The 26180-nt window shown below is 36.1% G+C and overlaps 1 protein-coding gene across 6 annotated transcripts in view; it reads left to right on the forward strand.

Annotated features, from left to right (window-relative positions):
* Window positions 1–26180, forward strand: part of METTL15 (methyltransferase like 15) — a 465972-nt gene that overhangs the window by 192229 nt on the left and 247563 nt on the right. For all 6 annotated transcript variants that reach the window (XR_004053697.1, XM_030918505.1, XM_030918506.1 and 3 more), the window contains exons 5-6: window positions 19257–19448; window positions 23681–23859. Coding sequence is in view for 5 of the 6 variants with exons in the window: in XM_030918505.1 (XP_030774365.1) it covers window positions 19257–19448; window positions 23681–23859 (371 nt within the window). In the remaining variant the exon portion in view is untranslated. The remainder of the gene's footprint in view (window positions 1–19256; window positions 19449–23680; window positions 23860–26180) is intronic.

Here is a 26180-nt window from a genome sequence, read left to right on the forward strand (position 1 = left end):
ATAGAAGCATGACAATACATGAAAAATAAATAGAAGCATGACAAAGTAGCATATAAGGAGTGCCAAATGAATCATCAATAAGCTCTATTGAGGGTCTTCAAGATGGCTGACTAGAAGCATTTCATGCCTGCCTTCTCTATTTAGAAGAATCAAAATAGTGTATAAACAAGCATAGTTTGAATACATTTATCAAGAGAGAACTCAGGAATGCAACAGAAAAATGACAGAAAACATGAAAAGCAAGGAAAGAGAAGAAAGGCAGCCTACTTGTATGAGATTGGCTGGGAGCCAGGTAACTTCCCAACATGGGGAAAGGGTAAGTGAGAAACATCCTGCAGCTCACATCTCCATCCTCGAAGCATGCAATCCTGGTTACAGGAGAGCCCCTTGACCCTCCCAGTCACAGAAACACAGGGAGCTGCCAAGAGACCATGGGATGGAATTGCTCCAGGGAGGGAGCTAATGCTGGGTCCTGCACTCTTTCTGAGACCTACATGGCTATAGAAAGGTGCCATTTTTAAAACTGTCCTTTGGCAGACTGCATGCTGTCCTGGAGCCCAGAAGTGTTAGTTGTGAGGCATTAGGATAACTTGGGCTGTTGCTACTAAAACTTGGAAGCAAGGTGGGAGCACTGCTGCAGCCAAGGCTGAGAAGAGAGAACCAAGCTGGGCTGCAGCTAGTGGTACTGGGAAGTGAGCACCATTGGAAAGGTGAGAGGGGCACTAGTTGCTGTTGGGACTTAAGTTATTTTCTGGCTTGGGACTCCTGCAGCCAGGGCTGGGATGCAAGATAGGTGCTACTGCCTCAACTGGCACCTACCTGGAAGCACCACCTGAAGGCCTGGAGATTTGAAGACGTTGCCAACATCAACACACACCTGTGGGACCCAGAGAATTGTTCTACCACTGCTACAACCATGGCCTATGTCATGCCTGCTGCCCAAGGGCCTAAGAACCTGCCTTCTCACCTGGTCTTTTGCTGCTGCTACCAATATCCAAGCAAGCCACCTGTAGGACAAAGAATCAGCCCACCAGTAACAGCCAACACTAATGTGAGTATAAACTGCACTGGGACACAAGGATAAACACACCCAGCTCACTGCAGCCACCACTTGAGCCTGAAGACTGGCCCATCTGGCATCCCAGTACCCAGCACCCAGCACCACTTAACCACCACCTCCAACTGTACCCTAACCCACTGAGGGAATCACAGAGAGTATACTACTGCATATACCCAAAATCAAAGCCAAAGTGCCCTACCCAACCAACATCATAGATATATCTTTAGGAAAGAATCCTCCCCTACGAAAGTATTAGGTGGGTGCAAAAGTAATTGTGATTTTACCATTTAAAAGTAATGACAGGCTGGGCACAGTGGCTCACGCCTGTAATCCCAGCACTTTGGGAGGCTGAGGCGGGCAGATCACGAGGTCAGGAGCTAGATACCAGTGGGAGGCTAAGGCAGGAGAATCACTTGAACCCAGGAGGCGTAGGTTGCAGTGAGCCGAGATCGCGCCTCACTGACTCCAGCCTGGGAGACAGAGTGAGACTCTGTGTCAAATAAATAAATCAACAAACAAATAAATAATTGTAATGACAAAAACTCCAGTTATTTTTCCACCAACCTAATAAATTCAAAAATAGGAGGAAATGACTGTCACTTGAGATGTGCAGATAGCAACATAAGGACACAGAAAATATGTAAAAGCAAATAAATTTGATAACTCCAAAGGAAAATAATAATTCACCAACAGTAAATCTTAATCAAAAATAAATTTTTGGAATCCCAGATAAAGAATTTAAAATATGGATTTTGAAGAAGGTCATTGGGGATATGACAGAGAAACAATTCTGAGAAACAATACAAAAATTCAGAACAATTCAAGATATGAATGAGAAGTTTACCAAAGAGACTTTTTTTTTTTTTAAAGAAGCGAATAGAAATTTTGGACTGAAGATTTCATTGAAGTAAATACAAAATACATTTGAACGCTTTAACAATAGAGTAGACCAAGCAGAAGAGAGAATCTTAGAAGGTGAAGACAGCTCTTTTGAAATAACCCAATCAGACGAAATAAATAAATAAATAAGCCAAGCCATTGTGGCATTAGTGACAACATACAGCAACTGAATATTACAATTATTGGTATCCCATGGATCAAACAAAATGAAAGGATTAGAAAATCTATTTAATCAATAATATCTGAAAAGGTATCAAGTCTAGCATGAGATTTAGACATTCAGATACAGGAGGCTCAGTGATCCCCGGGAAGATATAAAACAAAAAATTCTTTACAGCACATTATTTTCAGACTGTCTAAAGATAAAGAAGGAATTCTAAAAACAGTAAAAGTGTCTATTCACCTATAAAGGAAACTTCATCAGACCAACACTGGATTTCTCATTAGAAACCTTACAGGCCAGAATAGAATGAGATGATATCATCAAAGTGCTGAAAGAAAAAGAAAACTCAACCAAGGATCCTATCTCCAGCAAAATGTGCCTTCATAAATGAAGGAGAAATGGCCTTTCTTAGATAAGCAAATGATAAGTGAATTTGTTACCACTAGACCAGCCCTGCAAGAAGTGCTCGAGAGTCCTAATCCTGGATGTGAAAGGACAACATCTACCATCATGAAAATATGAACGTGTAAAGCTCAACTAGTAAACCATTCGCACAGAGGAGGAAGAGGAAGGATTCAAATAGTAGCACTATAGAAATCCACCAAACTGGAACAACAAATAATAAGAAAAAAAATGAAAAATATATAATACAAGTAGAACACTATTAACAGTGTGTTGAATGAAGCCTCACATATCAATAATAACCTTATACATAGATTAAATTCTCCACTTAAAAGATATAGAATGAGTGAATGGATTTTAAAATGAACCAACTATATACTGCTTACAAGAAACCAGTAAAGAAATATACTGCACGTTCTCATTTATAAATGGTTGCTCAAAGATGAGAACTCATTAACACAAAAGGAACAAGAGACACTGTGTCCTACTTGAGGGTGGATGGTGGGAGGAGAAAAAGGAGCAGAAAAATGTAATTATTAGATACTAGGCTTAATACCTGGTTGACAAAAAATCTGTACAACAAACCCCTGTGACACGAGTTTACCTATATAACGAACCTGCACATGTACCACCGAAGCTAAAATAAAAGTTTTTTGTTAAAAAAAGAAAGAAATATATAAACTGAAAGTAGAGGGATGAAAAACATATTCCACACAAAAATAAACCAAAAATGAGTAGAATTAGCTGCTTATATCAAATAAAACAGACTTTAAGTCAAACAGTAAAAAATAAGTCAATCAAAAAGGTCATTACATATTGATAAAGAGATCATCAGTAAATTATCCTTTTTTATTTTTTTAGGATAGACCGTATGCTAGGCCACAAAACAAGTCTCAACAAATTTTTGAAAAACCAACATCATATCAAGTGTCTTCTCAGACCACAGTAGAACTGGAAATCAATACCAAGAGGAACTTTGGAAATGATACAAATACATGGAAATTAGACAACATGCTCCTGAATGACCATTGGATCAATGAAGAAATTAAGATGGAAATCAAAAAATTTCTTAAAGCAAATAAAAATGGAAACACTACTTACCAAAACTTTTGGAATATAGCAAAAGCAGTCCTTAAAGGGAAGTTTATAGCAATGTATGGCTTACATCAGACAATCAGAAAGACTACAAATTGACAATCTAATAATGCACCTCAAGGAACTAGAAAAACAAGAACATACCAAACCTCTAACTAGTGGAAGAAAATATATAAAAAGATCAAAGTGAAGCTGAGTATGAGATTAAAGAAACAATATAAAGGATCAGTGAAACAAAAAGTTGATTCTTCAAAAATATAAACAAAATTGATAAGCCACTAGTTCAACTAACCAAGAAAAAAAGACCCAAATAAAACCAAAAATGAAAAAGGAGACATTACAACTTATAACACAGAAATAAAAAAACGATCATTAGAGGCTTATGAACAACTTTATGCTTGCAAACTAGAAAACCTAGAAGAAATGGATACATTCTAAGAAACATACAACCTGAGATTGAACAAGGAAGAAGTAGATATCCTGAACAGACCAGTAATGTGTAGCAAGGTTGAGTCAGTAATGAAAAGTTTCTCAACAAAGAAAAGCCCAGGACTATATGGATTCATAGCTGAATTCTGCCAACACAAAGAAGTACTAGTATAAATTTCCCTAGCACTATTCCAAAAAATCAAAGAGGACATAATTCTCCCCAACTAATCCTAGAAGATCAGAATTACCCTGACATCAAAACCAGACAAAGATCAAAAAACAAAACAAAACAAAACAAAAAACAGCTTACAGACCAGTAGCCCTGATTAGCATAGATGCAAAAATTCTTAAGAAAAGACTAGCAGCTAATGCAAAAAAACATCAAAAAGATTCACCATGATTAATTTATACTTGGAATGCAAGAATGATTCAATATACACTGATCAATAAACATAATACATCACATCGACAGAATGATGTACAAAAGCCATATATATAATCTTAATATACACAGAAACAACATTTAGTAAAATTCAGCATCCCTTCGTGATAAAAACTCTCAAAAATCTAGGCATAGAAGGAACATTCCTTAAAATACTAAGTGCCATCTATTACATACCCACAGCTAACATCATACTGAATAAAGAGAAGTTGAAAGTCTTTCCTGTAAGAACTGTTAAAAGACAAAGATGCTCACATTCACCACTGCCTTTCAACATAGTAGTGGAAGTCCTACCCAGAGGAAGCAGGCAAGAGAAAGAAATAAGTCATCCAAATGGGAAAAAAGGAAGTCAAATTATTCCTCTTTGTTGATCATATCATTTTATATCTGGATCAAGCTAAAGACTCCACCAGAAACCTTTTAGATTTAATAAATGAATTCAGTATAGTTTCAGGACTCAAAATTAGCATACAAAAGTCAGTAACATTTTTATACAGCAGTAGTGATCTAACTGAAAAACAAATCAAGAAGGCAATCCCACTTATAATAGCTGGAAAAAAATGAATACCCAAGAATAACCAAGGAGCTGAAAGATCTCTATAAGAAAAACTGCAAAACATTCATGAAATAAATTGAAGATGACACAAACAAATTGATAAACATCCCATGCTCATGGATCTAAAGAACTAATATCATTACAGTGACCATATTGCCCAAAGATATCTACAGATTCACTACAATCTGTATCAAACACGAATGTCATTCTGCACAGAATTAGAAAAAAAAATTCTAAAACTCATGGAACCAAAAAGAGCTTGAATAGCTGAAGCAATCTTGAGCAAAAGTAACAAAGCTAGAGGCATCACATTACCTGACTAGAAAACTGACTTGAAAACATGTTACAAAACCAAAACAGCCTGGTATTAGTATAAAACTAGACACATAGATCAATGGAACAAAATAGAGAACTCAGAAATAAAGCCATATATTTACAGCCAGCTGATCTTTGACAAAGCTGTAGGAGAAAGTATACCCTGTTCAGTAAATGGTGATAGGAAGATTGGATAGCCACACACAGAAGAATGAAACTGGACCCCTGTCTCTCTTCATATATAAAAATCAACTCAGTATGAATTAAGTTAAATGTGAGAGCTGAAACTATTAAAAAGGCTAGAAGAAAACTCTACCTTGGTTTAGGCAAATAATTTGTAACAAAGACCTCAAAAGTACAGTCAACAAACCCGAACATAAATAAATGGGAATTAAATTGAAAAGCTTCTGCACAGCAAAAGAAATAATCAATAGAGTGAATACACAACCTATTGAATGGGAGAAAATATTTAACAACTATTCAGCCGTAACGGAAAACAGTAAGAAGATTTCTTCAAACACTACAAATAGAATTACCATTCAATCCAGCAATATCCCTTCTAGATATCTACCTAATGAAAAGAAATTAGTATATCAAAGGGATACATGTACTGATATATTTATCACAGTGCTGTACACAATAGCAAAGATATGGAATCAACCTAAGTGTTCATCAACAGATAAATGGATAAGGAAAATGTATGTATATACATAATGAAATGTTATTTGACCTTAAGAAAGGATGAAATTGGCCAGGCGCGGTGGCTCATACCTGTAATCCCAGCACTTTGGGAGGCCGAAATGGGCAGATTACCTGAGGTCAGGATTTCGAGACCAGCCTGGCCAACAATGTGAAACCCCATCTCTACTAAATATACAAAAATTAGCCGGGCAAGGTAGCACACACCTGTAATCCCAGCTCCTTGGGAGGCTGAGGCAGGAGAACTGCTTGAGCCCGGGAGGTTGCAGTGAGTCAGCACTGCCCTCCAGCCTGGCTGACAGAGCAAGACTCGGTCTCAAAGAAAAAAAAAAAAAAAAAAAAAAAAGAAAGAAAGAAAGAAATAAAATGGAATCATGTCATTTGAAGTAATGTGGATGGAACTAGAGGTCGTTATCTTAATTGAAATAAGCTGGGCACATAAAGACAAATATTGTATGTTCTCACTTATATGTAGGAATTAAAAATTTTGATCATATGGAGGTTGAGTGGAAAGATAACAGAGACCAGGAAAGGTGACTGCGTTGGGGAGGAGAGAGGGTGAAGAGAAGTGAGTTAAAGGGTGCAAACATATAGTTGGAAGGAATAAATTCAGTGATTGCAGAATAAAGTGAGTATAGTTTAAAAAAATTGTACTCTGGTGCTGGACACGCGAAATGCCCTGACTTAAGGATATGCATTATATACTTGTAACAAAATTTCATGTCTGCCCCATAAACTTGTACAGAAACAACAACCCAAAAAATCTCTATGAGTGTCTAGAAGGAGAAATTATCACCAAGCATTGTATAGACTTTATATGAGAGAGAATTCGCGTGGGTGTCAGAAGCAGGCACACACTGGGGCAACGGAATTTAAGCACAGAGGAAGTAGATGTTTTTATGTGACAATTATGTGGAATAAAGGATTCAGCATTTGAACATCATGTAAAAAGAATAAAATTAAATGTTAAAAAATCAAGGGATAAAGCAGTTCTCACCAAGGAAATTTTCTTTTAAAAATTCTTTCTTACTCATTTTCTAATCTGTTTTATAATATTAAAGTAAATAAACTTCCCCATGAGGGCCCAAGAGTAATGAAACCTCTAGGCCTTGTATTTGAGAAAAATCACATTTTTATTTGGTATTTCTTTTACTATCAGATATCTGTCTCCTGAGGGTGTTGGCCTAAACCTAAGACCAAAGAATTCTTCCATTTAAAAAATTTGTTATATATTCATTTAATAAACCTTTACTAAGTCTTACTATTCTAAGGCAATTACAAAAGCTCTCTTCAGTTCTCACCTCTGTCCTGTCTTCAGTACTGCATACTTAGATCTTGCCACGTGAATGTCAACCTGATAATATCATCTTTTGTATAGGTTGTTGAATTTGGTTTGTACATACTTTGTTAATTTTCTTTTTTTTTTTTTTTTTTTTTTTTTTGAGGCGGAGTCTCGCTCTGTCGCCCAGACTGGAGTGCAGTGGCGCAATCTGGGCTCACAGCAAGCTCCGCCTCCCGGGTTCAGGCTATTCTCCTGCCTCAGCCTCCTGAGTAGCTGGGACTACAGGCGCCCGCCACCTCGCCCGGCTAGTTTTTTGTATTTTTAGTAGAGACGGGGTTTCACCATGTTAGCCAGGATGGTCTCGATCTCCTGACCTGGTGATCCGCCCGTCTCGGCCTCCCAAAGTGCTGGGATTACAGGCTTGAGCCACCGCGCCCGGCCGTTAATTTTCATTACTTTGTTTTATCCATGAGAAAGATTGGCCTTTAGATTTGTTGTTCTTGTTGTTTGAGATAGAGTCTTGCTCTGTCACCCAGGCTTGCATGCAGTGGTACAATCTTGGCTCGTCACTGAAACCTCCGCTCCCCAGACCCAAGCGATCCTCCCATCTCAGCCTCCTAAGTAGCTGGGACCACAGGCGCACACTACCGTGCCTGGCTATTTTTTTGTATTTTTGAAAGAGACAGGGTCTTGCCATGTTGCCCAGGATGGTCTCAAAGTCTTGGGCTCAAACAATGCTTCTGCCTCGGCCTCCCAAAGTGCTGGCATTGCAGGCATGAGCCACTGTGTCCGACTGACCTTTAGTTTATCATGTAATGTCTTTCTTGAATTTTGTGTCAGGGTTATGATGACCTGGTGAATTGTATTTTGATAATAGTGTAGCTCCACCATCTTTCCTTTGTTTAATATTTGCATGACATCTATTTCTGTCTTCTTACTTTCACCTCTTTTTGATACTAACATTTGAATTGTGTTATTTATAGGCAGTCTATAATTTGATTGCTAAAATTCAATCTGATACTCCTTTGTCTTTTAATTATTTACTTAAGTAATACTTGGTGTAATTTCTTATGTATTTGGGTTTAAATCTACCCACCATGTTTCTGTTTGTTCTCCATTTGTTCAAGCTATTCTATGTTCCTTTTTCTCTCCTCTATTGTCTTTTAAAAATTAGTCCATTTCGTCATCTGCTTTCTTATTTTGTTATACATTATTTTATTCATTTTGAGGTTTCTTTGGTGATCACAACCCACATGATTGTCTTAGGAAAGACTAACATGGCTAGGTGCAGGGGCTCATGCCTGTAATCTCAGCACTTTGGGAGGCCAAGGCAGGCGGATCACAAGGTCAGGGGTTCAAGACCAGCCTGGCCAACATGTTGAAATCCCATCTCTACTAAAGATACAAAAAAATTAGCTGGGCATCATGGTGCATGCCTATAATCCCAGCTGCTCGGGAAGCTGAGGCAGAGAATCGCTTGAACCCGGGAGACAGAGGTTGCAGTGAGCCGACATCACGCCATTGCACCCCAGCCTGGGCAACAGGGTGACACTCTGTCTCAAAAACAAAACAAAGCAAAACAAAACAAAAAAGGAAAGGCTAACATAAATTAGTAAATAGTAATTTTACGTCCTCCAGGACATTGTAATTGCAAGGACCTTGGATCATGTTAACTATATTAATTCTACTCTTTCCTTTTGTGCCACTACCATATATTTTAATTCTACATATGTATTGATCTCCCAAAAAAGTATTGTTTTGTACAGTCTGTATTAATCTGAAATTAGCATATATTTACACTTTTCATTGCTTTTTTTCCCGGTTATTCATTGCTTTGGTTGTATTTGTGATTATTTTCTTCTGCCGGAAGAAAACTGTTTTTAATATTTCTTTTAATATAGGTCTCTTGCAGGTGAACTAACTCAATTTCCTTTAGCTGAGAATATCTCTATCTGCCTTTAATTTTTGATGGAAATTTGATTGTTAGTCTTCTGGCTTCCATTATTTTAGTTCTGACTGTTGCTCCCTTGAGTGTAATGTATCTTTTTTCTTCTGGCTGTTCCTTAGTAATTTTATTTCCTGTTGTCTTTTCAAATTTTACTATGATGGTCCTAGTTTTGCATTTTTGCTTTTGTATGTATGTTTATCTTTTTTGTAGTTTATTGTATTTCTTTAATCTGTGGTTTGAAATCTTGAATCATTTTGGAAAGCTTGGCCATTGTTTTTAAATATTGCTTTTATTCCATTCTTTATTTCCTTTTTTTTTTTTTTGGAATTCCAGTCATATGTATGTTAAGTTCTCTCACCATGTCTCTTTTGCTCTTTTGTGTGTGTGTGTGTGTGTGTGTGTGTCTTCCAAATTATTTCCAATCTCTTCCTCAATCTGAATAGTTTCTAATGAACTGTCTTTCATGTTCCTAATTCTCTCTGGCTATTTGTAAGCCGCTCTTAAGCGCATCTATTGAATTCTTAATTTTGATTATTATACTTTTCTGTTTTCCATTTCATCTGATTTTTATTTTATTTAACTGTTTTCTATAGAGCCATTTCTGGGATAAAATTATCTGGTTTGTCCTCTGTTTCCTTGAGTATATTAACCAGTTATCTTATAGTCCATTTTGATAACTCTATTCTGTATTCTGTATGTCCTTTTCTATCATATATTCCTTAAGCTTGGTATGTGTTCTTATCCCTGTGTCTGTCTAGTAATTTTTATTTTATTTCACACATTGTTTTTAAAAAATTATGGAGATAATTTGAGAGTCTTGAAGGTGTCTTCCTCCAGATACCACTTAATGTTACTTCTGGCAGGCAATTCATCTAAGACTATGTTCCTCTAATGCAGTAAAGCTTGAGTTGATTGGAAACTGAATTTCAGTACTTGTATAATGATCTATTTTTTGTTGACCCTTCTACTAGTTTAATCCCAGTTTTAGCCCTTTAGCACCCCAACTGAAATTCTGGGGCTGTTGCCTGGTCATATCCACGTGGATGGGTCCTGAACTCTAATATTTATCTCCTGTATCCTATGAAGCCACCGAAAGTTCTCCTTGGTTTCTTCAGCTCTCAGCATCCACTTGCAAATAAGTAGGACATTAGTGGAATACCTGCTCCAATGTTGGGCTCACCTGTTTTCACTTTTCTTTTTTCCCTCAGGTCTTAGCTGTTTTTATAGCTCTCTGATTCCTTCAAATGGGTAATTATAATTGTCTTATCTAGCTTTTCTAGTTTTGTTCTGTTGAAGAGTTGGTCTGATCAAGTTAAACTGCTGTAAACAGAAATAGATGTTTCCAAATGTATTGATTTTTATTGTTTCCTGGAATATAAGTTCTACAATCATTGGTACTTTATTTTATTTGTATCTCAGGTGGCTAGAAAAGTGCCTGACATTTAGTAGTAGCTCAGTAAATATTTATTTGTTGTTTGTTTTTATAGTTGAGCACTGGACAGTCTTAACTCCTGAGCTGACTGTGTCTGTAACTCAGTGGCCATGGGACTATTACATATGAGTGAGTGGTAAAGGTTTGGGACCTGCTGGATTGTTATTCCAGAACAGGGAAAGATTACTTCACTGAATAAATTTTAAAAGGGTTACTGAGACAGAGAAATATAATTGTGTTTTATTATTTATAAAATATATTTTGTTAAAGTCAATGTGTGAGCTGCAAATGAATGACTAAATCAATTTTTAAAAAATGTTTCTTGAAGGGAAGGAAGGACAATGGTTAGTAAAGATAATGCTTTCAAAGTATTACTTGTTGCTAACATGACTAGGTCTATACACATTATCTTCTTATAGAACCCTTGCTGCTAACATACTGCTCTCTCCCAGATTATCACGTATTCGACTTTGACAGATCCCTTTGCCACAGACTTCTGTTTTGTTTCTACCCAGATTTATATTTCTGGCACTGGAACCTTGCCCTTAAGTCTACTTATGAGTTGTACTGTCAATCACCAACCAACACTGTATGTTTCTCTTAATGCTTTTAAAAAGAAGCTACCTTATAACAATAACAATAAAAAGTCTCAATCAGCAGAAGCGAATCTAGATTAGAGGAAAAAAAGTACACTTTCTCCTTCCTAATTACAAATTAACTGCTAAATATGAAAAGAGTATGATATATTGTTTACAAAAATGCTTCCTAGAATTTGTCTGTTTTCTGTATGCATTCCTTTCATGTTGTCCATCAATGCTTTCCATCAAGAGGTGAAGTTTGTTACTATAGCCCTTGAATCTAAACTGAGCTATTTGACTTGCCTTGGCTAATAGTATATTCGAAAACAGGGCACAGTCAGAAACTTTAGAAGTTCTTGTGCGTTGGAATTGCCCTGCATTGCTACTTTTGAAACAAGAACATTCTTTTTTTGGAAAAACTTGGGTTAACCTGCTAAATGCTGGAGACATATGGTCCAGTCATCATCTTTACCCCAACCAACTTCCCGATGTGTAAGTGAGGCCATGTGGAACCAACTAGACCTCAGTCAACTCACTGTCAAAAGAATCACCAAGCTGAGCCCAACTTAGATTGCTGACCCATAGAATCAGAAGCTACTAAATTTTAGGGTAGTTTGTTACATAGCAAAAATTAAGTGATCCAGAGAGAATCGTGACCATCATTATTAATTATTTTCATGGACCATTTTTATGTTTTTGTCAGTTGAGTATGTCTGCATTCTACATTTGTTTGCATATTATATTAGTATTCATTACTGTATGTGAGATTAAAGATATATAATTACTTAAAGCCTTTATTTAATACTATTGGTTAGGCTGGAAGAGTGTTACATCCTAGTAGGATAAACATAATAGATGTTTTTCTTCCTGTGCTCTCTCAGAAAGTTAGTACCAAATTCAAAGTTTTTCTTGAAAATTTGGGAACAGATTTTATATTTTTAAATTGCTTTATCCAGTAGCTCTGATTCTACATAAGTAAGTCTTCTGTCCGTGAAACAAAATTATTTATTCCTGGACAGCAAAAGTACCCTTTTATATCAAGCACCTTAGAAACCATGGGAATTTTGGATTTCTGTAGCCAAGATGGATGAGCACTTATTAACTAAAGGATGCTCAACCTTGTGAGTGGATTGACTTTATAATTTGTGAAGCTATTTGTTCTTAACTCCTCTTATTAGATTGTATGCCATTAGAAGAATGATGAAGTTCCATGTTCCATGTTCAATTCTAATAAGTACACAGTGAGTGGTAGCCATTCTTACATCACCAGTCTTAGATATATACTAGAGCACCTTAGTCATTTATAGCAAAAGAGATTCATAACTTGTACTACCAGTGGAAATGACTTGCCAGTGTCGGGATTAGCAATACTTATTATAGTCAGAGAACCTCAGAAATGGCTGCCTACAACCAAGATATTGTTTGCATTCTACTGCTGCGTCCCTTTACTTTTATTGGGGTTGGATTGAGAAAGCTTTCTCATTTAGCAGGTGTTCTGGATCACAAGCAACATTCTGCTTACATCCTGGAGAACATAGGATGATACTTTTCTGTTACTTTTAACACTTGTTAAATGCACGTGCAAAAATACTGAAAATTAAAGCTTGAAAGGAAAAATGAAGAATGGAGGAAAGGAAGAAGTAAAAGAAAGAAGAGAGCAATGGAAGGGGAGTGAGTGAGGGAAAAATGGGCATGTAATCTGCCTATCTAGGAAAATTAGCCTTAACATAATTGCATATATGAGATAAAGAGCAGAGTCTAAAGTTGTGGCTGACTTTTTAACAACTGGTCAGCAAACTTCATGGATGTTTCCTTTACTCTGAGAACAATTCAATTCTAGGAACACATAACTGATATAGCATCAGAAAACTGTCTTAAACACATTTATTTTGTGGTGGTACATAACTTTTTTTTATACTTTCGTACTTGTACATTATAATGTTGAGCTTTGTACCACAATGATTATTACAACTTCGTTATTTACTCATAGTGAGTTATGAAACTATATGAATATTTTCTGTTAAACAGCTAAGCTTGAGGACATCCAAGAATGCAAACATCCTCTATAAGATCTTATGTTTATTTTACAAGTACATTAGCTGTAAGCAGGATAATAGCTATAATGTCTAAGGAATTAAGACTGGACAGTAGTGATTTGTTATAGGCTTTTGCTGCAGTATGAAGAAGATTTTTGTAGTTGAAGATAATCTGTGAATCCTAAAAGGACTGTAGAAAATGCATAAGCCAAAAATTGTACTTACATTAAAAAAATAGCAAAACTGCCCAAGTACAGTATGGAGGAAATAGGCTTAGCAGCAGTGTACATGAAAAAGACTAAAGGGATTTAGGCAGTGTAAGTCAACAGTGTCAAATAAATTCTAAAACTAATTTCATCTTGAGCTCTATTAATATAACTAGAACAAGGGGAGCAAGAATTTACTTTATTCTTGCTGATCATTATGGAATTCAGATCTAGGGACATAGGCAGACTGGAACACATTCAGAAAAGAGCAGCCAGCATGGAGAAGATTTTTTTTTTACAGGGTATATCTAAAGAAACAAAATATACATGGTGATGTGGTTTGGCTCTATGTCCCCATCCAAATCTCACCTCAAATTGTAATCTCCATAATCTCCATTTGGCAAGGGCAGGACCAGGTGAAGGAATCCGGTCTTGTAGGCAGTTTCCCCCATGCTGTTCTGGTGATAGTGAGTGAGCTCTCACAAGATCTGATGGTTTTATAAGCATCTGGCATTTCCCTGGCTTGTACTCACTCCATCCTCCCTCCCACCCTGTGAAGAAGGTGCCTGCTTCCCCTTTGCCTTCCACCATAATTATAAGTTTCGTTACAATCAGGAGAACTGTGAGTCAACTAAATCTCTTTCCTTTATAAATTACCCAGGCTTGAGCAGTTCTTTATAGCAGTATGAGAATGGACTAACGCACGTGATGTAAATGACGAGTTGATGGGTGCTGACGAGTTGATGGGTGCAGCACACCAACATGGCACAAGTATACATATGTAACAAACCTGCACGTTATGCACATGTACCCTAGAACTTAAAGTATAATAAAAACAAAAACAAAAACAAAACAAAAAAAAGCAAACTTGTCCAACCTGCAGCCCAGGGGCCACATGCAGCCCAGGATGGCTTTGAATGTGGCCTAACACAAATTTATAAACTTTCTTAACACATTATGAGATTTTTTGTGATTTTTTTTTTAGCTCATGAATTATCCTTAGTCTTAGTGTATTGTATATGTGACCCAAGACAATTCTTCGTCTTCCAGTGGCCCAGGGAAGCCAAAAGATTGTACACCCCTGGTTTGGAGTAAAGAAGACTTAAAGAACTTGAGAGCTATAGTACTTAGCATGTTTTTAATTACAAGTAAAATAATAACCCATCAAACTGTTTTCAGCAACAAAGATAATTTATGGGTTCTTATGACTTAAAACTTCAGGAGTATGTTGTATTTTAGGTGAGGCTCAATTCAGTGGCCTGGTTAATCTTTCTCTCTACTTTGCTTTCTATAATGTTGGCCAAAATTGGCTGCCACTGTCTCCTTCCTTGGGGCAATTTAGCTGCTGGTTTACTCGCAGTCATCAGAGCTATGTGCTGCTTCTTTCATATCAAGTAAGTGTTAGAAAAACCTTCTTTCCCCAGTAGCTTGATGGAAAAAAGAAGAATCTTCTTTCCCCTGACCCCAGGAAGTATCTCTTATATCTCACTGGCCAGAGTTGTGACTTGTGCCAATTTCTGAACCAATTATAGTGGGCCATTCGGATAATGTACACAAAGTAGTGTAGCTAATAAAAAATCTACCTCTTGAGTAGAGATATTGTATCTGTCAGACTACTAGGAGAAACAGAATCAATAGGAAGTAGATAAATGCATATGTATCACACACACATATATATTATGATATCTTATTACATGAAGAAATTTATTTCAAGGAGTTGACTCACCTGATTGCAGAGTCTGACATATGTGAAATCTGTAGGACAGTCCAGCAGGCTGGAAACTATCTGGTAGAAGCTGATGTCGTGGTCTTCAGGCAGAATTTTCTTCTTCCTCTGGGAAACGTCAGGGCTTTCAGCTGATCGGATGAGGCATATCTACATTATTAAGGATAATTGCCTTTAATTAAAGTCGGCTGATTGTAGATATTACACATATTTACAAAATACCTTCACAGCAACACATAAATTAGGGTCTGATTAAATAACTGGGCATGAAAGCTTAGCCAAGTTGATGTATAAACTATCATGGATATGATCAATCTTTCTCAAAATATTTAACTGAAATTATGAGTTCCTTTTGGAATTGACAGATTGGAAACTAAGGTAGCTAACAAATATCCTTTACAGTAGCTAACAGTACATGTATGAACAGCTGCTCTGGGGAATAGGTTTTCAACTTGCTTGACATAGGGGAATACTAGGGACAAAAGTTATACAAGTAGCAATAAAATAGCTATCAAGTAAAAAAGAACTGTTTAACAAAACAGTAGTGAATTCCTGTTACTGAAAATGTTCAAATGTGAACTAAGGACTGTGGTGTAAGACCCCAGATTAAGGCCCAGTTATTATGTGTTCCTTAACTTTTGGGGAAAGTAGTGTTTTGCTTAAGTGGAGTTCACTAGAAAACAGGTATAATTTTATTTTACTCTTATATTAATATCAAATAGTACCTGAGATATTATGTCTATCAGTATTCTCCAGAACCAGCAGTATGTACGCACACACACACACACACACTATGTATATATGTGTGTGTGCATATATATGTACTCTCCACATTTTATATGTATATATATACACACACATATATGTGTATATGTATGTGTAAACATATATGTGTGTGTATATATATATAGAGAGAGAGACAATGCATGTGTGTGTGTGTGTGTGTGTTCATAAGGCATTTTATTTGTAAATATGTATTACATGTCTAGAAAAAGAATCCCAGGATTTTCCTCTGTTTTCTTCTTGCTTCATCATGGTCCATGAGGCCAGCTGAGGTTGTCATTACAATGGAACCAAACTGGCAGGATGGAAGCAGATTATTCTGCCATTTTTCTAGATCTTTGAGTTGTACATCAAATCTGTGGCTGATCACTCCACACTTGTTTAGTGATGAGGGATCACCTCACACTTGTTTAGCCTGCCTGTGAGGTTCACAACAATTTTCCCAGCATTGTGATCATCAGTGATTTCAAATTTGCCAATGTAATCATGCTTCATCATCACAGTGAGAAACCGGACAATAACTTTGGAACTCAGCCTAATAAGAACCTGGCATTTGCGTCTCTGTCTGGCATTGTTGATGCTCTTGAGAGCATCAGCCAGGACACCCATGTGCACCATTGTGATGGTGTGGAAGGAGCTATAATTTATGTTTTTAATATATATAAAGAAATTAATTTTTTCTCAAATAGCCTAGCCACAAGTTCCTCTCCCCACTATATTGTTGCAGATAAGGTTACCTAGCCAAACAATCCTTTCTATCAAAGGGATCAGGCATAATTTTTGCTTATCCCTCATTAGCAGGTTCAATTCCTGCCAGCTCAAGGGATTATCCAAACAAACCAATCACATTATTCTGGGAACCAGGGGGCAACCCAACCTCTTAAAATCTGCTTCTCACAGCCCCTGATTTTCCACTCTCTTCCTGAGTGCAACCCCTATGTGACCCTGTATGGCAAGTAATGGCTTCTTCCCTTTGGCTGGGAGGGGAATATATGTGATTAATAAACTTTTGACTCAGAAGACTTGCATGCAGCCAATAAACCGTGTGGAAAAAAACTCAACATCACTGATCGTTAGAGAAATGCAAATCAAAACCACAAGTGACATACCACCTCACACCATTCAGAATGGCTATTATTTAAAAGTCAAAGAATAACAGATGCTGGCGAGGTTGCAGAGAAAAAGGAATGCTTATACACTGTTAGTGGAAGTGTAAATTAGGTCAACTATTGTGGAAGACAGTGTAATGATTCCTCAAAGACCTAAAGTCAGAAATACCATTCAACCCAGCAATCCCACCACTGGGTATATACCCAAAGAAGTGTAACTTGTTGTATTATAAAAACACGTGTGCACGTATGTTCGTTGCAGCATTATTCACAATGACAAATACATGGAATCGACCTAAATGTCCATCAGTGGTAGACTGGATAAAGAAATGTGGTACATCTACACCATGCAATACTAAGCAGCCATAAAACAGAATGAGAACATGTCCTTTGCAGGAACATGGATGGAGCTGTAGGCCATTATCCTTAACAAACTCATGCAGGAACAGAAAACCAAATACCACATGCTCGTGGTTTTAAGTGAGAACTAAATGATGACCACACATGGACACATAGAGGGGAATAACACACACTGGTGCCTGCCAGAGTGGAGAGGGTGGGAGGAAGGAGAGGATCAGGAAAAATGACTAATGGATACTAGGCTTAATACCTGGGTAATGAAATAACCTGTACAACAAACCCCCATGATACAGGTTTACCTATATAACAAACTTGCACATGTACCCCTGAACTTAAAAGTTAAATAAAATTTTAAAAAAATAATAAAATAAAACAAACTTTTGTTTCATCTGGCCAGTGTTGGGTCAAATGAAATCCTGTGTTTGCCCCTCTTCACAAACTTAGAATGGGAAGCCCTCTCTCACTAATGGTATATGCAGGAGGTAGTTAAAACAATGACTTTCCTTTCTGTCCACTCACCCAGCAGTGATGTTGGATTGGGGAAAAATTCAAATATCAATTATGTGATAGTAATAATTGACTTGTGAGTTGCCTTTCAATAGCAAGATTCTGTTATTTCTGTGTTTCCAGTGCTAGTATTAGCATTTTTATTTTCCAAATAAGAACAGGGCAATTTGTTCATCATTCTGTTAGTGGCACCCATCAGAGTATTTTGTAAACTGTTTGTACATCTTTTCCTCTCAGCTCAAAGCACAGAAAGTCATGCTTTATTAATCTTTATGTACACTCCAAATAACATCATGCCTGACCCATAGCAGATATTCAGTTACTTTCTCCATTGGAATTTTATTTAAAAATTACTATTGAGCTGTGAAGTTCACCTTAAACAATATACATATAAGTAAATATCATAAATGTAAATTATCCAACATTGTTGAAATCCAAACTCACTCTACCCACCTTAAGACAGAGGGAATGACGTCTTGAGAGTATTGCCCAATTTTCTCTTCTCATTCACCTTCCAAAATTCATGCTAGTTGCCTTAAGGCTTCTAAAGAACCCTGAAGGCAGCATCTCACTATATGTAGGAAAAATTAGTATAGCTGCGAGGTGATCCCAACTCCTGCCTGTCTGTTGGTTCTGAATGCTCCATTCACTTCAGAATCCCTGCTGAGAGATAATCCCTTCTGCAAGAAGTCATTTATTTTAGTCATAGTTTCATTCTTCAAGTTTATAGCTGCATAGCACCATATTCTAAATTATAGGAAAAACATGGAGAAAGCTAAAATCATTGGTTTGAACATATTTGACATCTTTTTTATGATTTATATTATATTATTTACTGTATTTAAATTGGCTTACTTGTTATTTTTTTGATAGAATGACATATGCTTCTTTCTTTACCCATAGATGTAAGAATTTTTTAAGAAAATATGAAAGACCTGGTTTGACAAAGGAATTTTTCTAACTTATGAATATATTGTATCCCTTCACAAAGATATACAATAAATTGTGTTTATCAGCAGTAATAAAATTCCATTAAACCAGCTCTGGTGTTTGAGACCGAAGATGTATGGTTTCCATATCCATGTCTTTATACAACACTAAGCACTCGGTAAATATATATTAGTTAAATAATGTAATAATAGAATGTGCTCCCTTCCATTGATCATAGACTTTAGAAAGACTTTTATCTGACAGAAGTGTTTTCTCTATCTCCTGGGTTTACTCACAGTAAACAAATCCGAGCTATGCTGGGCCAGTTCAGCCAGGCAGAAGCCTTATTAATGAAAGCTGGGGTGCAGCCAGGAACTTTTGATGGAGTTCTTATGGATCTTGGGTGTTCCTCCATGCAACTTGATACTCCTGAAAGAGGTTTTTCCCTTCGGAAAGACGGCCCCTTGGACATGAGAATGGATGGTGGCAGGTGAGTATTCATAAAGCACTTCTTCTCACAACAAGAAATCAATTTGTCAAAAACACTCTGAATTTATTTTTTTTAAGACTACAGAATTTCCATTACATGCCTACACCTAAAACTACCAATACATAATAAATCAGTTTGTTTGATACTCATTATACACATCAGTATTTCTCTGGATTTAGGATTTTTAAAGAAAAACAATTACTGCATTTACACAAAATAGTGAAGAGTATAACTTTCATACTGATTATCTTTTTTACTTATGCAATATGGGTTTTAGAGTGTTAACCAGTATCAGTAAATAGCACGATACTGCAATAACGATTTCATTTTTATTTATGCCCAACTATGCCTCTTGTGAGAAGCAAAAAGAACTATATATATTTAAGGCATCCTCTTTTAGAATACAAAAAAAAAAAAGGCAAGATCTTAGAGTCAGTAAGTATGTTTTGTCTTGTCTTATACAATCACTTTGTTTGAACCTTCTCCAGAAAAACTGTAATTTATGATATGATATCAAACACAGTACTATAATAAGATATCCTCTACACCTCCTCTTCCTGGAAATACCAACATTTATTCTCCATTATTCAAATAGATTAAATAACACAAAAATGATCATATTCTAGGAAAATATAGAAAAAATTATTTTCTTTCTTTCTTTCTTTATTTTTTTTGAGACAGAGTCTCATTCTGTCACCCAGGCTGGAGTGCAGTGGCATGATCTCAACTCACTGCAACCTCCACCTCCCGAGTTTAAACCATTCTCATGCCTCAGCCTCCTGAGTAGCTGAGATTACAGACATGTACCACCATGCCTGGCTAATTATTTCTGTATTAGTAGAGACGGATTTTCATCATATTGTCCAGGTTGGTCTCGAACTCCTGACTTCATGTGATCCACCTGCCTCAGCCTCCCAAAGTGCTGGGATTATAGGCCTGAGCCACCATTACCGGCCAACAATTTCTTTATATTAATTGTCTAAATTAATGTTAAAAGCTTAGATTAGGACCTGTGTCTATTCTCAATACTGACCTAGGGAATGGACAGCCTATACCTGTAAAACTTAACTGTGGTTTTTCTCTCTCATATCATGCCCCACCACAAACTGCTTTGTTTTGTTGTAATTATTCACATATAGCCTTTTCCCCTATGTTGTGATACAACCTGTTAACTTGGCTTGTGACCTATATTTGTTGGGACTCTGTTGTTCCTAAATGTTATACCTTCTTTTGCACATGTTGTTGGCATTCACAGAATGAAGAATGTAATGATAAAAGAAAATAGTAAAAATCCTTTAAAAACAACTAACTAATAGTAAACGTGAAATATAGTCTCATGTGTGGAGATGGAGGTGGTTGTGCAGAGGTAATAAAACATCAAGCCAATTTCTGAAATACAATGAACCAAACTTCTAGTTACTAGTAGTAAATCCCATACTGTTAATTTAAAGACTTACCAGCAAATTGTAGTTTGTGAATCAGGGTCCCTGTGGTTTTCCCAAGAGCTTGAAAATAACGTTGACACTGAGAATTAAACTCTTAAATTAATACCTAATGGATGAAATTAGAATTGAGTAAATAGATCTTAAAATGTTGAATGGCTTTCGGGTAGATGGTATAGACTGTTAACTTAAAGATTTTAACAGCTCTAAGAAAGTAGTTAACATTTGAAAAGGGGGAGTTGATTCACATGAATTCATTGAAGAAGAAAAGTCATATATTCAAACACGTGCAATGCTAATCCAAGTGGTATATGTTTGCCTTGGCTAATCCAGGCCAAAAAATATGGCCTCTTAGTTCCTGAAGGGAGATTATCCCTGTGATGAAGATGGATGCAAGAGGCTTCCTTAACCAGTTGTCATTTAACACTGGAGTCTTAAAAAACATAATTTATTCTTTGCTGATTCTAATTTCAACAGCAGCTTTCAGATTATAGTAAGGTTTCTCATGTAGAAGCCATAGAAAGAAATTCATAGCTTCAAGAATTTGAGAGTCTAATTCTGTTGGCAGTTATAGTCTTCACTAGAAGGTAATTATCACTTGTGTTTATATTTTCTTTCTAAGTTTAGTCACTGTAAGTCAGTGAACTCTGGAGGACTGACAAGATCAAATCTATTAGTTGGGGGGCAGCTCTTGGGTCTTGACTCGTTTACCACCTGAATGCCTATTCTGAAGCTGCCTAGCAGCCTGCCAAACCTTCCAGTGTTGCACCTTTTGCACTGTAGCACTATGGAAACTTCTACACCATCAATCATTGTTAATATAAGAGTAAAATAAAATTATGTGTATTGAAATTACTTGTTTAAAGTAAAATTATGTGTGTTGAACAAAATGCTTTTTAATTTTCTTACTTAAAGATAGAAAAATGTCATTAAAAACTGCTAAGTACATCTATACTCATCATAAAATTCTCTTGATAAAACTGGACTGTATCCCATAGATAAATTTCTAAATTTCACGTCATTAACACAGTTCATTCAGATACTCATTCATTCATTCAGTGGTTTGAGCAGTTGAATTCACAAATAGGTCAGGTTTAGCAGGGATTTTGTCATTTAAGCCACAAATTATGCTTTGCAAATTTATGAATGGGGAAGATCTAAAGGACAGTGGCATGCATTGAGCATCTTTTATATTGTAGGCATTATATTTCTGTTTTACAATTGTGTGCACCAATAATTATCCAAACCATTCTGTGAGTTAATAATTGTTACTTTCATTTCACAGGTTAAAAATTGAGGCTCTAATAGATTAAAAATCTTACTCAATATGAGTAGAAAGGCCAGGATTCTAATCCAGATCAGTTGAACTCCAAAGACCAGATCTTCATCCTGAAAGCTGAAGAAGCAAAGCATACTGAGATAGAAATAGGGCTACCTTATAAGACATTCATTGTTCTGTGAGTTTAATGGCAGACTGACATAAAAACGATTATTGTAAGCTATTCAGGAGGCTGAGGCAGGAGAATCGCTTGAACCCAGGAAGCGGAAGTTGCAATGAGCCAAGATCCACCATTGCACTCCAGCCTGAGCAACAAGAGTGAAACTCCATCTCAAAAAAAAAAAAAAAAAAAAAAAAGAAAATCTGAAAAACAAGCTATGGATGAAAAAAAGAGACAAAGAGACATAAGAAGAGATGAAAGTCATGACAAATCTAGGGACAAGCCAAAGACAGCAAAAAGATTTTCTCCTGGAGGCACTAGGCATGTTAACAATGTATATTTTAGTATTTTTAAGGGGAGTTTCAGGTGTTTCTTGGCAACCCCACTCTGGTTGGACCCTCAGTTCTTAAAGCTACCATACTGTTGTTACTTACAGATCCTCACAGTATGTTACCAACAATCAATCCAACATCTTAACTGTAAGAGCAGTAACTGCACCATTAGCAAAGCTATTTTTCTAATATGTAAGGTCACAATTAGCTCATCACTTAGAATTCTTTGGCCCATTTCCCTAAGGTAAACAGGAATGGTCTGAACAGAGTAAATGCTGTTTCTGACTATAATTTATTCTATTTGACCAGAGGTTGGTAACTTTTATTCCTCCTCCACCTAAAATTACTATCTAGGCTTGTTCAATACTGCTTATTGATTACCTGATTTTGTCATGTGGTGACCTTTGTTATGGATGAATGACCAAATATTGTTAAACGTTTGAATAATATGCATTATTGCCATTAAGGTTGTATGAGTTTTTGTGAGGGAAACTGACCAGCAGTATCTTTTTTTTTAATAGATTTTCTAAGTTTAATTTGTGTCTCCACAGGTAATCAGATATTTTACAGCCTCAGATTTAGTCAAGTTATTGAGATTCAGACTTGTTTAAATATCATCAGCAAACCTTGTATCTTCTATACTGAAAAAAACATTCAAGCAGTAATTTAAATTTTGAACAACTTAAATCTAACCATTTTTCAGTGTTTTAGTTCGAGAAAAATACACACGAACAATAAACATTTCTTTGTGAATTACAAGTTTAAGGTTATTATAATATTTTAACTTCCTGCTGCCTTGACCTTGATGAATGTTACAAACCATCACCACTTGCCATAATGATGGGTATTTGAAATAGAAAGTCTATTTCATTTGTTTAGTGTTTCAGTCTCTGACTTTAAAACCTCAGTTCTCCTAGACCATGTGTATATGTCTGACTTTATGTCTCAGTACTCTGAAGTTTCACTTCTTCTCAATGAAAACTGATGTCAGTGAACTAATTGGCTCTTCTTGTGCGTAGGTACCCTGACATGCCCACTGCTGCTGATGTTGTGAATGCTTTAGATCAACCGGCACTTGCATCTATCCTAAGAACATATGGGGAGGAGAAGCATGCCAAGAAAATTGCTTCAGCCATTGTTCAGGCACGCAGCATCTACCCCATCACCAGAACCCAGCAGCTTGCCAGCATCGTTGCAGGTAGCCTCATTAATTCTCAACAGTGTCTAAGAGAAAAAATTATATTTACATGTGTGCATGTATTTGTGTGTGTGCACTCATGCACATGTATGTGTGCATTAATCCCCCAAACTCCCAGAGGGATTCATTTGTACTTGAAATCATGCAGGATAGAATCTTGCCTATCTTTATTTAATGTCAGCTTTCTTTTGCTTGTGCAAGCTTCTCCCCTTCAAAACCTCTCCCCCAAATACAATTTTTTAAAAAATATACTGTACTTTGCTAATTTGTATAATAGTAGATTTTTATTTTACACAAGATAATTTATCATTTGTGCCTACCAAGGTGAAACATGAAATGATGAGTGAAAGGATTTCTTGATCCATCACAATGTTGATAAGCACCCTGTATAAGATCTGACGTTACTTCTCTTAGTTTCACATTTCTGCGTTTTAATATTGTGGGCAAAAGGAGAATTGCATTGCCCAAATGCTAAAATAAAATCCAGTGACTCATATATCTATTCCAAACAACTTACTAACAAAGGGTATATGATGTATAGGTTATTCCACTTTGTGAATGCTAACTAAATCAGCCTGAGGGGCTTATTGAAACATTTCATCTTTTCTGCTATTTTGCTATTCACCACCATAAACCTCTTGAACCTAACTCTAGCTAGGAGGCGCTTTATTATAGCCTTTCTGTTTGAAGCCAAAGTTGTTTCACAGCTGTGTTCCATGATGAAAGTTTTCCGAGGCAAAAATATAACTCTTGCAGTTATTTAACAGAATTCCAATGATAAATTCTTCATCTTGTTGGACCATCTGAAACCCTGTATCATTTTTATTTACCAAATGTATTAAGATTTGTTTCCAGTGGTTCCTATTAAATTACTTAAGTAAATTTTAAGAAGTTTTTTAAAAAGGAATATTTGTGTAACTTATAAATAGAACCTGATATTGGCTGTCTCTTTCTTAATATTATCTATAGTTTAAAAAGTAAAACTTAATTATAAATTCATTTAGATCTTTAGTATTTACAGATCACATAGCAATTGTTTTATGATATAATTAAATAATACTATATTCTACCTAGTTATTATAATGAAATATAAAGAGTTGGCTAGCCTTTAATTTTTTAAGTCACATATCTCAGGGCCCTTCGAACTTATTATTGAGATTTCTTTATGCAAGTTTAAGAGGAGAATTCTTGTGGTTATATGAACATAAAATATTTCATTTCTTCCCCCCTGAAAAAGAGTTTATACCAGCATGCTGATATTAAAGTCATCTTCTGTCTGGTGTTCCTTTAACCACTCCGTACTCACTAACATGTCTCCACCATATCCTTTCTGTAATTCTTTACCTATGTATTATTTTCTGTCTCCCGTACTGGAAAGAGAAGCAGTGAGAAGCGATACTTTTTATTTATAAGCAAATCTAAAATTCGTGCTGAAAATGAGGGGTTGGGGCTGGAGAGCATCCTAGAAATTGTCTAGTCAGAAAACCTCTTCTGATTACTAAGGAAACTGAGGCTTGAGGAGTAGTTTGCAATAGTAATCTAGAATTTGAAAGCTCATGAATTTGAGGCATAACTGGGAATCTGCCTTTAAGCTACCTTTTCTGTCTGTGCATCCTACCTTGTAAACTTGCAGAAATAACACTTTGGCATTAAGTAGAAATTATGTGAAGGTGCACAATAGGAACAACTTAAGTACTTTCAGAAAGATTATGATATGAAAAGCATATTAGAGCTATGAGAAATGATACAGTAAAAGTGAAAATACTCATATATGGTAAATAAAACCTCATTTTAGTAAGTGCCATTAAAACACTGAGTTATCTGGAATTAGTCCATTTTTATATCATAAATATCAGTCTGTAATAATACAACTTTGTTAATGATAGTATGATTTTTTGGAAAAGGGAAAAACAAAAATGTGTTTTCGTTTTGTGCTCATTTATTCAAAAAATATTTTGAGAGAGGCTGCTTTATATAGGCACTATCCTAAACACTAAAGTTAAAATAGGAGCTAATCAGATATAACCTCTGTGTTTACAAAGTTTATAGACTAATAGATAATACAGTCAGGGAACTGAATTAAAACATCATGTAATAACCTGTACTTACAGTGAAAATTCTCTTTCCTTTTTATTGTAATCAAGAGTTGTGATAGTATGGTCAATAGAAAATTTGATAAAAGCAGAGATGTGTAGAACTTATACAAATCTACATATATTTGTATGCTTGGGTTTTAATTGCAGTTCCACAAAATTCATTCTTAACAAACCACACTCATGGCATGTGTCCTATAAGTTCTGGTTATAGTTTTAGTATAATGA

Source organism: Rhinopithecus roxellana, chromosome 15 (genome assembly GCF_007565055.1).
Source record: "Rhinopithecus roxellana isolate Shanxi Qingling chromosome 15, ASM756505v1, whole genome shotgun sequence".
Taxonomy (NCBI): Eukaryota; Metazoa; Chordata; class Mammalia; order Primates; family Cercopithecidae; genus Rhinopithecus; species Rhinopithecus roxellana.